Source organism: Eleginops maclovinus, chromosome 16 (assembly GCF_036324505.1).
Source record: "Eleginops maclovinus isolate JMC-PN-2008 ecotype Puerto Natales chromosome 16, JC_Emac_rtc_rv5, whole genome shotgun sequence".
In the NCBI taxonomy this organism is placed as follows: Eukaryota; Metazoa; Chordata; class Actinopteri; order Perciformes; family Eleginopidae; genus Eleginops; species Eleginops maclovinus.
This window is the reverse complement of record NC_086364.1, coordinates 19,303,264-19,318,643: the sequence shown is the minus strand read 5'-3', so window position 1 is coordinate 19,318,643 and position 15,380 is coordinate 19,303,264. Positions and strand designations below refer to the sequence as shown.

The window sequence follows — 15,380 nt, the reverse complement described above, 5'->3', positions numbered from 1 at the left end:
CCGATCACAGAGCACATAGAGCCAGAGTAAGACATTGGGAGGAAGAAGAATAAAGAAGCGCAAAAAAGAACGGGGAAGGAAGAGGGCTATGTGTAGTCACCTGTTTGATTAGGGGAGTGGCTGACGGAATCCCGAATGGGAGCCATGCCTGGAAACAGAGAGAGGAAAGACTGTCAAACAGACTTGGAGCGAGTTATAGAGAGAAAGCCATAAGAAAACACAGGGGAGACGTTAGAGAGTTAGTACAGAGCAGAACATTCAATGGAAATCAAGCGAACAGTAAGGAAAACAAGTTTAAAGTCAGAGGGGTTTCAAATTAGAAAGGCTTGCCGAGTAGAGGAACATTAGTAAACGGAGCCAGCTGAAGCTAGGTTAGTATTTACAATTTGTTATCTGCATTACAATATAAACAAATATTACAATTTAAGCAACTTAGCAAGTTAGTCATTTGTTGTTGTGTGTGTACTTCTGATATTTCTTTGGTATGGGTAAAGCCAAACCAAACCTCAGGAAACGAATAGCTGCCTTACCTTTAAGTAAATAATGCTAATCTAAAGTATGTTTTGATGTAAAGATGTTATGTTGTAGTCCAACACAAATAGAAATCTGTTACTTTTTCTGAATAGATCGTTCTGTTTAACAACTATTTGGATTGTAAGTAAGTAGAGACCCATCAGAAGCCATGAGCCCAAACACACCCACCTTAATTTCCATGTAATTGAACAACAGTTTTCCTGTTTATCCAAGAATGTGCTATTGGCAGACAGATTGTTTTTGTACTCTCTGTTTATGTTTGAGAATGACGTCAGATCTAATGAGTGTGAAAGAAGCTTGTGCTTGTGTTTCTTTCCGAGTAGTTTACCTGTGAGTGCGGCTCGTGGCCCCGAGTCGAGTGGTGAACGAGTGACCTCCGGTTCCAAGGTCGACAAATGGGAGGTCAAAAGGTGAACGCTCACGGGGCTCAGCCCTCAAGGGCCCGAGGTGAAGAGGCAGGGCTTGTCAGAGCGGGCAGCAGGCTGATCAGGCCCCCTTGGCATTGCTGAGGACTGTATGTGTGTGATTGTGTGTGTTTATGTGTATTTGTGGGGAGGGGGAAGGGGGGAAGTTTTTAGGATTTAGGACTCTGTCTTGACTTGGTATGCTCTGGCACTGCGGAGACAGGAAGATAAAAGAGGAGAGGGAGGGTTAGGTTAACATTTTGAACTTATGCATTATTAATAACATCAACCGTTTTAAAAATCAGGACATTCATCACCAGCAGCGAGTGTTTCCACAGAGTTTCAGACACCGGGATGACTCATGGCTCATACTTTTATTCTAATTCACAGCATGAATGGCCCTTGTGCATAATCAAACCATCATGCAGTCACTCAATGGGAAAGGTTCACTTGTCTAGCTACAGAGAATAAGCCTTCAGTGGACAGAGTGAGGATGGCAGTTGGCTTGCTTGATGTTGTCCTAACTTTTCCGTTTGGGAAATTTAACTGGTATCAATGTTCATGCTTTAGTTTATTGTTATCAAACTTTTTGTGACTTGTTTTTTTCTTATTTTACTATCGTTATATTGTTCTGCTTGTTGTGTTAAGGCTGCATCCTTGCATGAAAGGTGATATACAAACACCTCTGACAGCCCCCCCCTCACACAAACGCACAAAGCTGATCACTTTATTTTAGTTCCCACGTGACATCCGCTCAGCCTTGATGCACAGCTTCATTAAGACAGAGATGCAGGCTCCACTGTGACGGCATTGTGTGGCTGTAATGATGTTTTGGGGATACATTAGGAAATAAATTTGACCCAGGGAGCACAGCTTTATCATTTCATTAGGTTTTTTTTGTTCATTGAGAGTCATTAAATTCATCTCTCTGGTGCCATGAGGTTAAGAACAGTACTCGGCAAAGCAGCATGAAGAAAGAGGTGACGCCCTGCACACCTTCTCCTCTTAAAGAAGATGAAAGTGTATTGTTTAAACTAGATTAGAGTTATACAACGGGCTTAAAACCGGCAAGCAAACCTCTTATCCCAATGCAGAGAAAGAAAAGTAGTAAAGAGGCAAGTAGAGAGGTTAAAACAATAAAAGGAGGAAGAGGAAAAAGACACACCTCAACATCCTTCACGAAAAGTGGACCAGTGTGTTTGACAGCAAGAAGTGTGTGTGTACGTGTCTCCTGACCATTTCCTAGAGCAGGTTATCAAGTGTGTTGGCTCTCTGCCTGCTGCAGCAGTACACAGGTCTATTTATAAACCTCCGGTTCAAATAGCAACCACTCGGGTCACTAGCCAATGTGATAAGAGAACAAACAAACCCATGTGTGGCCAGTAGGCGAGTTTGCAGTGGCAATGAAGCGTGCATCTGTTACAGGTTTGAGCGCGTGTGTCACTGTTGATTCTAACACTCTGCGTGGTTTGTTTATTGTAGTAACCGTATCGCCTCAACGCAAAATCAGCAAAATATTGCAATTCATGCAAGGGGGGAAAGGTTACTTTGAGACACCTACCAGCAGCTACAGCTATAAAAGCCTACAGAGGCACTAAAATGAGGCCAAACTCCACCTTTGTTAACTCTCAGCTCCCGAGCTAAACCCGGGCATAGTGCCAGCATCTCAACAAGAGGCCTGCCAGAAGCTGCCGAGCTACCCTCTGGACCCAATCAAGAAACAGACGGGACAATGATATCAACATCATTGAAAAACTCACTTTCCAGAGAAACCGTTTCGAAAGTACTTCACAGAACAAGCGGCATCCAAAACACAAACAAAAACCAGCCTCAGGAAGGAGATCTGACCTGTTCCCTCTGGCAGAGCTGGAAAGGGCAGGCCCATTCCAGTCGGGCTGTTTACATACACAGATCTTGACTCAACCTTCTACATGGAAAGACTTCTGTCAACTCCAAAGCATTAAATTCAAAGAGGCTACATGGGGAAGTACGGCCTGTCCTTATAAGGCAGTGCAAAGCAAAATAAAGTAGACACTTCACTAGAGCATTACTCATCATGCACTTAATGTCGGTAAAAATAGTGACTTTTCAGACAGCAATCTGAAGTGTCCATGAATTAAACTGCAGCTTGTATTGGTTGGTATTGTTTATAAGAGCTAGCGTGCATTTACAGTGTTTCTGTGGTGCATAATGACCAACGAACCTCGATTACAACACCGTTATAAACGTATGCAAATGCAGCTTAACCCGACTGAGTATAGGCATGTTCTCTGCTCGGCACACAGAGTACAGCTTGTTCCTCTTTCCCCGTGTTCCCATCTGAGAACAGCTTTCGTGAGGGCCCCTGGAGTTGGCAGTGGCCCGACTGCTGCTATCATCTTACAGACAGAGCGGGGTGGTGAGAGAGGAGAGGAGGGAGGGGGGAGAGAGGGAATACGGGGACATGACACAAACACAGAGAGTGGGTCCAAAGGGGGGAGAGAGAACGAGAAAATATGAATAAGCGAAGAGCAAAAACATCAAATGTGAGGACAGAAGAGAGGAATGTGAGAGAGGGAAGACGAGGACAGAGAGCCTGTCACTGAGGGAGATGTGAGGAATGCAGCTGCAGCTTCTAACATGTATAAAAAGGAAAGAGGTCGACCTCCTGCAGTCAGCGGCAGCACATGAACCCAGCAGAATGCGTGCTCTGATTAACAGGCAGAAACTGAAGCTGCAAAGTGGCCGATGGGCTGGAAAGTGGAGAGGATCAACAGAATGAACCGATATAAAAAATAAAATGTGGCCTCGTTTTCCCCCCTCACCTGTCACACAAACTAACCTGGAGAGAAGGAGGAGGGTCTAAACAATCTGAATTTACATGTAAGGCTCATGAAAACCAAATCAGGAATGTATGTTTGCTTTTAGAGGAATTTGAGAGACTAGGGGAACTTTCTATACCTCTGAAAAGCAGGTTTACTAAAACAATTCAAAATATACAAACTGTTTTGTTTAGGATTCAAATGGGTCAGGGGTAGCTTGTTTTAACAGATCTGTTTAGAAAGTGACGCCAAACACTCACCTACATACACACGACAGAGGGTGAGCAAATGGACAAACAATGCACGCCAAAAAAAGCTGTTTGACCTGACATCCCAAAGAACCCTCCCGTCTGCTGAACATCGCTTTTAGCTGACGGCATTTTCCACGTGTCCTGCTGTTGCCATGCAACTGCAAAGTCTATTTGAAGCATGGTGCTTTGTTGCCAAAAGATGACAGATTTTTTAACACCATTTGCATGCCAGTAAAAACATCAGGCCCTCACCAACAAAACGATGAGGGGGCCGTATACGAGTATTTAAAGCTCACAGGGTCAGGATATAGATTGGCTACAGCCAGGGTCGGCATGAAAGGGATTTTCTTCATCACGTCAGGTACAGCACAACATGTTGCTGCACCCGCTGAACTTCAATTTTATGTTAAATCTCAAGCTAACCAATCAGAGCAGACTGGGCTCTGGTTTCAGACAGAGGGTGAAAGGAGGTGCTGCAGCACAGGCAGTATGAGAAAAATAAAGAGCTTTTTGAACATTAGAGTATGGAAACATGACACAGTAGAGACACTCAATACAAATATGAACCTGCAAATGAGCAGAATATGTCCCCTTTAAGCAAATGCACACAGATTAATCATTTCTCATGCATGGACATGGTTTCCTCCTCCTCCACATTAGTGTTTAAATATCTGCTCTTGCTCAGCTATAGGCACATGTCAAACATCCCTCCTACATGTTTAAGTTTGATGGTTAGCATTGCAGCCTTTGTCCTGGAAACACTGAATAATGTAAATAAACAGTGCATTATTAAAGATAAACGGCCTGTTGGGGAAACCCATCCCGAATATATAGTGTGGGCCCGCACAGAACCAGTCAAAGAGCTTTCTTTAGGGATACCCTGTTGTTATGACAACATTCCTAAACACTCCCAATTCCTCTGGGCCTGTCCGAGCAGGATGACATCAGCCACAGAAGCACATGCCAAGTGTCTCTCTGAAATATGCAAAAGCCTTTTTTGAATCAATAGCTAACCGTGAAGGTAAGGATTGAAACATGAGGACGTTTTGAGAAAATGGTTGTTTACTGTAGTGCAGCTGTTGAACATGACTGCATCTCTTCCAACGTTCAGTCAATAAGATTACATGTACAGCGTGTGAGAAATGTTTATCAAATTCAAATGTGTGTGCGGCTGCAGATAAGCGCACTTGTCACGCAGTCCACCGTCACCCCGGCTTCTTTGGAGGGGTTCTTTAGAGGGGCACCCACTCACACACACACACAAACCAAAAGCCATGTACGCAAAAGGAACAAGCTTTGGGTGTTCCGTGTGACTCATTCCCTGGTTTGTCTATTATTCAGTCATCCATTTCACTTTGCAGTCACATGTCCACCCACACCCAGGCCACCACCAGGCAGGCATGGTCTAAAATAAATCATCAATAGGAGTGTATGTTGGTGCCTTGCTAGTTGTTGGCGCAGCAACGACAGGAAGTTTTCTAGGAGTGGAGCATGCTTTGTTTAATAATAGTGCTGCACAATTGTTTTTTGAAGATTGATTGTGCATTGTCTCCAACATCACAACTCATCACAGTCTCAAATTCTTTTTTTTTTAAAGTGTGAAAACCTCACGTTTTAAAAAGCCACAGCCAAAAGACTTCAAACGTATGCATGCTAAAGAGCTGCTGACAACATAGCGTATAGACTGCAGCTATAGTAAGACACTGTTGAGGACAGACACTGAGTCTTTCAGAGGTACAATGATAACAATCTTGTTGTTGTGTAACCAACATATGAGAAGGGCGGGGGGGGGGGGGGAGCTTTAAGGACGATAAATGTCCGTGCCAGTTCACAGTTTGGTACTACTGCGACTTAAACTCTGAACAACTTCTCTGTTTGTAATCCATCAGTACAGGAAGAGGGGGAGACAACAGTCACAGCAGGGCGGAGGAGTGAAACAAAAACAAAAGCCAGACACAAGAGAGCAACATCAAGATACTCAAGGTCAGAGATAGACGCTATCAGACTTCCCAGCTACACTCGCCTCGTACTTGCAGCTGTAACAGTAGTACAAACCGAACTCAGTGGAAACTACAAATGGGATGGAAAACACTGCTACGTCACATGGCAAAGAACACCAGCGGCGGCGTAAGAGAGAAGCACACTGCACTTCAGGGAGAAACAAACAGAGACAGGACCATGCAAGGAAGAAAAAGTATTGGAAAAATAAACACTTAAATATTTTGAAACATGTCAAGGTCTCTTGGCTGAACTGAATAAGCAGTCAAAAGAAATAAAATATGAGTTTAAATCTCGAGCCAAGCACTTTTTGGAACTCTTTTGGGAGTTGAAATATGTTCTACTGAGCCAATTTTCATCCTGTGTTGCCAGATCTTTGTCTGTACGGGAAACTGAAGCACGGACGGTTGTGAAAATATATCTTTACCGAGAGAAAGACGGGCAATATTAATACCAGCGTTGCTTAGTGGGAAGAATCGCATGGGGAGTTCAGAGAAATGGGCCGAATGAGTACTAGACTTTTGAGTTAGAAGCACATTGCTCAGTTTAGATACATAGCTCTGTGAAAGTAGAAAAGGAAGTTGCTATCCTGAAAAGAGCGGATTATAAGGATAAATCCAAAGGCTACAAATCCTCACAGACAATAACTACGTGATGTACTTCCACGCATTAAAAGCGTCCCACTGCGCCTGAGAAGCCCTGACTTCTTGTCTCACCTTTTGACCAGTCCTTGATCTTCTTATCCTCCGTCCTCGTCACAATCTCCGTCTCTCTCTCTCTTCCATCCACTGTTCTTCCCTCTATGGGTATGTTCCCTGCGAACAAATGGAAGAAGCACCATGACTGACCGATGTATTCATTTATTTATTTATAAAACCAGAAGCTTTTTCCTGTTTACGTGGCACAAAAACAATGATCACTTTAATCACTTGAAGATGTCAGCTTGGAATTTCCTGGATTACTGCAGATTTTTGAATCAAACCATAATATATTAAAAACTAATCTAATAAAAGCAAACCATGGCTGAATCCCTTAAATCATCTATTTATATTTTCAGCCTCTGGTGTTTTAATCACGCTAAAGCTGCGTTTCGACTGCATGCTTCCAGAAGCTCTACCACACTCCCTAGTTTTTGGGATTTCCATAACGTTAATATTACCAGGTACTTTTTTTAATAACATTTGGACTGAGGTTCAACGGGAGCTGACGCAACACTAAAAGCAAGCGTTAAAACACTGCTGACCACTGATGAGTCAGTGAGCATGGTAACTCACACATATTTCTCGCACACTAGAAAACCCCCTCGAAAGCATTGCATTATACTAAAACCTTCACCATAAACTTCCTGTTTGGTTGCTAATGTCACACATTTTCAGGCATCCTCACTACATCAAACAGAACAGGGTGGAAAACCCAATAGAGTACCAAAAGTGAGGCGAGCTGCGTCATGCAGTGAAAAGACTGGATGTTTGTTGTAACAGTTTCTGCTAAAACTGAGAGCAGTACTGGTAGAATCCCCCCAGGGTGAAACGCCTGGTGACAAAACGATCTAGCCTCAAACACATAATCTATCGTAGTTTACTTTTGACTCAAAATATCACTCTTTTGGCTCCCATAAAAAATGACCTCCTTTCAGCATGGCATTAGTTGGTAATCAGACGGTGGCTTCTCCCTCTGCGGGGGTAAAGTGTATCTGCACTGGTCGCAGCGGGTGTGCCATTTAGCCTGCAGGAGAAAGCTGCAGGCTGCAGTCTAATCCGATAATGGGATTACAGCACCACACTTACCTAAGCTATAAACAGAGGGATGTACGGAGATGCTGAAACAACTCGCAGACACCACGGCTGCACCATTAAATATGTAGTCATTCTGTTCAGCTAGGTAATTGTACAGTGGCTCATATTCAATATTGAAACAGTGTTGCTATAGCTGCCAACAACAAGATAATGATATGAGATTCTGCAGCGTTTAAATGTTCCAAGTATTATCTTCATTAGCCAAGAAGATTTCACCAAATATATTTTCCTATCCTTTCAAAAAGGATATGTGAAAATGCTAAATGATTGCTGGACAGGCATCCCTGCAGAATGCATCACCTCAGTACCATCAGTTAAATCTAAATGGCAAATGTATCATCAAGCCAGGGGGAAAGTATTGAAAATCACTTAACAGGACACTTATGTGGATCTAAATGCATCATCCCAGGAAAAATCCATACATCTTACAAACAGCACAGTGCTGCTGAGCGCAGCAGTGATCAGAGCTGAGGCTAACCCCATGTGCAACCATAGGACCGCAAACATACTTACCACACGATGGAGATTTGCGCAATGTTTGGGAAACCAGTTAGGGACACTGATAAGCTGAGGACTGAGCTGTCCGACAGGTATGCAGTTGCTGTCAAAGGCCAGATGTACATTTTTTTTAGACAAAAACTACACATAGGGGCTTAAAATTCCCTAAGCTAATAAGTGGTGCAAGAATGAGTCCTAAAACCAGGTAATTAGCAGTTCCATTTCCATTGACTCATGTTATGGTTTGCATTCCTGAAATGAGCTGTAATATAAAAATGGCGGTTGTGACTAATTGAGACTGCTAAATATCATCACGTGAAACATTAGCCGCCTTTAGCTTAGCGGTGGAGACTGGGATGGAGTCATTTGACTGTGAGGTAGTTTGATTATAGCCTAGCATTAGCTTTTAACTCCTGGCGATTGCACTTACACTTCAAAAATCATATTAATTGTGATAATATGTGGAGATTATCCTGCTGAGCAAAACCTGATCAAAGATCTTATATGTCGCTATATTCCAAAATCCAGCGGAAAAATCCCATTGGGAGTCTTTGCGATGCCAAGTTCAGAGTCCGTCTACAAATACACATCCTCTCTGCATCGCTCTATTCTGGTCAATTTAAATGACATCAGATTGCCTCATCTGTTACGATCCAACTATAGACACAATCCAGTTGCCTCCTTATTTTTCCAGCCACCTTCAGCCACCACCCTCCCCCATTCTGTTCCCACACTCCCCCCTCTCTCTTCTTCCTCCGACCATCAAGTGCTCTGGCAGATGGTTCTGGGTTCAACAACAACAGCAGAGCATGGTGGGGGCCCTCCTGGAGTGCACACATACACACTCTACGGACAGCATCTGTTTATGAATGGGCCGACAATTGCCCTTCCCCCGACAGCTACAGCTGACCGAGGCAGGGGGGGGGGCACAAGTGAGTCACCGAAAAGCATAAGACGTGATAAAGAAGAACAAGGCAGTGAGAACAGGGGGAGGGAAAGAGAGAGAGAGAAGAGGTAATTGCATGTTTGATGGTTGTTTTTTTTCTAGGGACAGGTGGTACGAGAAATAAAGGAGAAAAACTAATTCTGTCCAAAAGCTTAAACAGCAATGCATGTTATCCAGTAAAAGCAGAGTTATATATCCAAACACTTTTTATACTAAATGTCTAATAAGAATTGGAATAGAAAACTCTCACTTGTTTAATCTGACCTCGTCACCTGAGATATGATAAAGGAGCTAACCATGTGTTTCCTGTTCAACTTTTCTATTTGCTCATGATAAACGACGGTAAATCTCGCCAGTAATGGAACTGCTTTCCTTTCTGACTGAATGGCAAGGTCCTTCCTTCCTGCAGCAGTCAGGCTGTATATAAAATATAATCGGCACTGTACTTTTGTAATGCCGTTAATGTTCTGGTTTCTGGACAAATAAAGGATTCCTGATTCTGAATAGTAGACAAACGTTATTAGTCAGTGAAGCAGGTAATGTGGTAAAATAAGGGTAGCTGCCTTGAATTGCATCGACTGTTGGACAACAGCCAAAATAAACTTAGTGTTGCCTTTATAAAACATTTAATATGAGAAATGGCAGCCATTCTTTAACATTACGCACAAAATCTGCAGACTGATGAAAAGCTGGCTTTCCAAAAATATCCCATCTCTAAATATGGTCTTTGTTGTGTTTAAAGTGTGTGTTTAAAATAATGTGAACAGCTGATTCCACTAGTATGCAGTAAGCACATACTTGTGGTTTCTCCGTTATTAGACAGAGGGAGTGCAGAGAGGGATAAACAGCAGCAGACAGATAACAAATCGTTTCAAAAGAGCCTTTCCCTAAACGTCTCTCTGTATATTAACTTCGGTGTCTGCTACATTCAGTAAAAGCTTCTTCTTTATAAAGTCTTGTGAGATTCACAGTGGCGCAGATTTCGCTGCCACCCACTTGCCTCTCCTGTGAACCTTTTTTCGGAGGGCTGTCAGGTAAAGCTGAAAGTCTTTAAAAATAATCAAACTATATTTGGGTTTCTGAGAAGGTAGAGATCAAAAATCTGAGGCTTTAGACTCCTGCATGCTGAGACCCGGTGGGAGTGTTTTTAACTCCCTGAAGTGAGTCACGCAGTGAAGCCAGCAAAAGACGGAGTATTGATTGCATTCATAGCCTTTTGGAAGCAGCCGTTTTCAGACACCCTTGACATAAACACACACCGATTCACATGTGCATCCACAAAAACACTCACAGGAGTTAGTCTGTTCCCGAAAACAAAAGCCAGAGGGTAGTCGCGTGGCTAATTTACATGTATATCACCACATCATTAGCATCTATTTGAATAAGCATGTTCTCAAGGAGGCTGAACTGCAGAGGCTCGGTTCAGGAAAGCCATCAGTCAATTAGTGAATGACAATAAGTGTCTCACGTCTGAAACAGCCCAACAGCGAGGCTCACAGCGCAGCATGTGACACTCCCAGCCTGGCTGCATTCGTACTTACAAATCATGGTAACTTAAGGAAGGCAAGATGGTATTTCTGGCTTTTAAAAAATGCTTTTCAATTTGACTGCTAGCAACCAAACGTAAGGCAAGTTATGAAAAGAATTGACAGAGTTTCTGAAAAATAGAAAATTAGGAAATCAAGAACAGATTTTTTTTTATGGCAGGTGAAGGTTACTTTGTTGAAAATTGTATAAATGTGATAAAAAATATACAATTATAAACAGTTTATAAAAGGAGGAAAATAGGGTTAGAGTTAGCTGTTAACTGCAAAAATATATGTGTTTTTAAAGTATCTGTGACAATATGCATCATGTATAAAGAGCATAAAGTTTAGGATTAAAAAGCAAACTATAATAACAAACAGATCAGAATATTTTAAAGCTTACTATTTAGACATTTTCTTTTAGAGGCTTAAAATATATTTTGTATTCTATTTTGTTATATTTGATTAGAGTCTTAAATGGAGCAACTGTCATGAACCCAATTGCACCTGGAATAAATAAAGTTGCCCATTTCTGATTCTAAATTCCTATAGCCAAAAACACAATCGATCAGTAAAAAGGGTTAAACTAAATTCCGTGAGGATTGTATCTTGTCTGAGCCTGAAAAAGGCCAACGGCTCCAAACGGTCCTTGCCTGTTGCTGCCTCATGACCCTCTGCAGGTGTGGCTTTACTGCTCCGAGGGGCAATGGTCAACTACCTGCAACCAAAGTAGCAATGTTGCAACGCCTCAGGAATGTATAGCACTGCAGTATTAAACTCCAAACACGACCATCTCAAGTCTGCTATTTCAGCAAGGAGTCATTTTATACATTGCTTTAGCTTTCAGCGTGTCATAAACCAGTTTTCATGGCGAGCAGAGGGTAATTTGGAGAGCGGAGCCAGGAGACCAAAAGCGAAAGTGAAGCTTTCCAGCACGCTGCTCTCAAACTAAAAAGGAAATAACACTAGACTCAGTTTACAAATTACACATGACTTATTCATTGTGTTATGAGGAAGAATGGACCACAAGCAATACACTGGATCTGCGAGTATCTGGGAGCGAGCTCGGTGGTGAGTCTGTCAAGAAACTGACTCACAGTCGAGCTTTGCTTATGCATACCTTAAGGGCTTCTGAATAGTAGCGTCAAACAGATATTCAGTTCTTGCCATGAGGTATGTAATCCGCACTGGTGCAACAAATGCTACTTTAAGATACTGTGGTTTGCCTTTTATAAAGCATCCAGTAAATTCTATTTGTAAACTTTAGAACAGGAAGACTTTCTAACATGAAAGCGAAACCACTTTCCAAAGGTCAAATATTCAAACAGCAGAACTGTAGTGATGGCAGCTGGTTATTTATGGAACAAAACTGAGAGTTTCCATCGAAATTTAGGCCGTATAATAAGCTGCTTTTTGAAAAAAATGTTTCACTGGTCGAAACTTAGAAATGTAGGCTCATATAAAAGGCTTAGGTTAGAGTTGAAAGTGCTTCTGTTACCAAGTCAAAACATAGTAAACGTTTAGTCCAAAAACACAATAAAAAACAGCATATTATATTTTCTATATCTAAAAATGTTAATTTATATCACTACATTAATTCACCCAGATACAGACTAAAAATCTGTCCCAATGCTGTGAAAATGTGACATTTTCAACTGGCTTCATCCAAACCGAAGTACCATACTAAAAAACCGTACAGAGCAATTCCTTCACCATGAACCACAACAAATACATTGCAGATTACATACCCGGAACTGGACTAAACCAACATTAACAACAAAACCGTTGACATTTTAACCTCACTTGTTTGAACTAGAGCCTATTTGCCGACAACAACAGACACTTTTAGACAGGGAAAAGTTGGGTTGCTGCCCTTGCTATAAGGTAAACAAATTAAAGAACTGTTTTTAAATTAAACAGGTTCAGGATTCAAAAACAGACTGGACGCAGACCCTGAAGCGGGTTGCTGGACTAGTTGTGGTCCACGGCTCTATTGTGTGCCTGCAACTGTATGGACACAATGAGCTGCACAAACACCTCTCCGCACACAAAACATCAGGACTCCGGCTTCTCATTTAGCAATTTTAAAACAGCAAAGCTTACTCAGCACAATGCGGCCTAGACCAACCCAGACCCTCCAATTCAATTCAAACGGAACTGCATGTGCTTGCATAAGCAGCAGCTGCCCATCCCCTGTCCCCCTCACACACATACACGCACGCAAAACACACACACCTTTAGTAGCCCAACACAGAGAGCATGCTGTTATATAAACCAAAGCTGCCCAAAAGGTGATATGAATAAATAAGAACACCAATGTGAAGCTAACACTCACCTGTAACGATGCTTTAGCTTCTTTGGTGGCAACAGCTTTCAATTCCGAATCTCTGAAAGATAAAGATTTGAAGTTTAATCGTTCAGCTATAAAACAAGATTTACATGAACACACATACATTAACAAATAAAATATATTTTGCATGTTCGTACTTTTATTGTTGTACTGTGATTAAAAAACAACACCGTGTAGAAAATAACTACTACTCTACTCCGTCAGATGCTAAACCTGGCATAGTAAACTGGACTCTATTAAAATTTCACAGATTAATTATTGATGGCTACCGGTCAAAAGGCATGCACCTCACCCACAAAGTATATGCAAGGACAAATATACACAAACAGAGACTCGTCAGTACTGTATTCAGAGAATTTCAACTTGTTGATGTGGAAATGCAGGTTGAACTGCATAACAGAAATGCACAACTACAAGTACATTTTGAATGTGTATGAAATGCAGTGGTTTAATGTAGGCTAACACTTCTACTAAATTACTGTACTTAAGTAAAAAAAATGTCAAACTTATACTTTACTAAGTGCAAAATCGAAATAATTCAATAAATAAAATAATTGAAATCTGGTTTTTGCGTAACGCATACTTCTACTGTCAAGTATTTGTATGCATGTACTTTTTTACTTTTACTTAAGTACCAATTGGAATGCAGGACTTTTACCTGTAATTGAGTATTTTTACACTGCGGCATTGCTATGTTAACTTACGTAAATCATCTGATTCCTTCTTCCACCTTTGATTAAATTGACGGATAAAGTAAGAGTGCTTGCGGGTCAGAGTTACAGCTCGGGTGCTGATCGGCCATTATCTCAGCTGTTGCCTGACTTACAGCTTAACCAACATGGCTTCTCTCGAGCTGGTGATTTTCCAGCTCAGGCAAAGCCAACAATGCAATAACATGGCATCCAATTACAGTCGATGCAATTAAATTATTAAGTGCTTTAGTTGTTTTTGCAGCGTCGTCAAGCTAGTGTAAAAAGTTAAGTGACTGCAAAACCAGCAGAGCGGAGGTCTGGTGTTAAGCTAACCAGCTGCTCTGTGTTTCTGCCGATAGAGGGTGTTAAAGAAACACAAGTCTGCAGCTTTACAATTGTATCACAAAATGTATTTAATGTTGTGATTTACCGCCAACTGTTTAATGTGTTGTGATATTTGAGCAACGACGCATCGTCTGCAAGTCACCAAACAGCGTTTAAATCCGTCACTTTCACCAACGGGTAACCTGCGTCGTCAAATTAGCATGGCTGCTAATGCTAGCGACAAGCGCTAACGTTACGAAGAGGCTAGTTAACGTACCCTTTTTTTCTCCAAATGTAGCGCAATTATGATATTTCAATTAACCCAATGATACATTGAATCCATAAACAATATTAGGTTACTTAAAACCCCATTCGCAGACACATTACACATCGTAGAAATACATATTTTCTCTCTTTTGACAGATATGTGCGCACAACCGGCAAGCTAAGGTTAACCAACGCTCGTACTAGTTAGCATTAGCATGACGCTAACCTGCCCACAAATACAATCTGTCTGTCCCGCACGACAGGCAAACACACATTAATCCTGGTGTATCAGCGGATATGTTTACCATGTACGCTTCCAAACTGCAATGCAACCCGACTAATTATATCGGAACAGGAGGCCAGCTATGCTACCCGCACAGGGGGCTACCTATGTAGCTTAGCCCAGTCATGGCTAACCAAACAACAGTGGTAGATCAACCACCAGTCCCCGGTCTCCCTGCTCAGGGCACTCTGCGTACATTTGCTCACCACAAAGAAATATGAGGTCGTTTGATCAAGGGAACACCGTCAAAAGAACCTTACCTCATTGAAGTATAAAGTGCAACCGAGTGGAAAGGAAAGCCGGCTGTAAGGCTAAAAGAATTTCAACGCTTTTTGCAGCATCTACGAGGGGAGGCATTCGTCCTGCATGATCGCCATTTTCTTAACTCGCTGCTGGCTAACCTTCTTTCGCTTGAGCTCTGCTTTCCCCTCCTCTCTCTCTCTCTCTCTCTCTGCGTTCAGCTCTGACTGATTCTGCAGGGGGGGAGCAGGAAACACACTCACCACTTCCTCTTACTGAGAAAACCAAACACAGCAGAAGGTAGGTAAATGTTATCGACGGAACAGTAAAAGTGTGTAAAGCCAAGCATGTCAGCAATATTTAATGTGAGCAGTTAAGTCCATTCGAATTAATTAACCAATTAGACATTTTACCATATGTACCACACCTAAAATCTTTAACAGTAAGAATTATTTAGTTCTTGCTTTTAT

General features: G+C 41.9%; 1 protein-coding gene and 1 long non-coding RNA gene across 5 annotated transcripts in view; one reads left to right on the top strand and one right to left on the bottom strand.

Moving 5' to 3' along the window:
* LOC134878006 (uncharacterized) lies at nt 1–6,993 on the top strand. 2 transcript variants are annotated; one of them, XR_010167641.1, is made up of 4 exons: nt 1–371; nt 627–654; nt 858–944; nt 5,880–6,993. It is a non-coding gene; the product is annotated as an uncharacterized LOC134878006 (long non-coding RNA). The 2 variants fall into 2 exon arrangements; XR_010167640.1 differs by having other exon boundaries at nt 627–658.
* LOC134878005 (trinucleotide repeat-containing gene 6A protein-like) overlaps nt 1–15,119 on the bottom strand; it is a 32,513-nt gene extending 17,394 nt beyond the window's left edge. The window contains exons 1-5 of one of the 3 annotated variants that reach the window (XM_063903746.1): nt 14,931–15,119; nt 13,090–13,141; nt 6,705–6,803; nt 863–1,149; nt 101–148 (exon numbers count right to left, since the gene is read on the bottom strand). In XM_063903746.1, the coding sequence (XP_063759816.1) occupies nt 101–146 (46 nt within the window). In that variant the 5' untranslated portion in view covers nt 147–148; nt 863–1,149; nt 6,705–6,803; nt 13,090–13,141; nt 14,931–15,119. The remainder of the gene's footprint in view (nt 1–100; nt 149–862; nt 1,150–6,704; nt 6,804–13,089; nt 13,142–14,930) is intronic. The other 2 variants (XM_063903748.1, XM_063903747.1) reach the window with 2 other exon arrangements.
* Between the last annotated feature and the right edge of the window lie 261 nt (nt 15,120–15,380).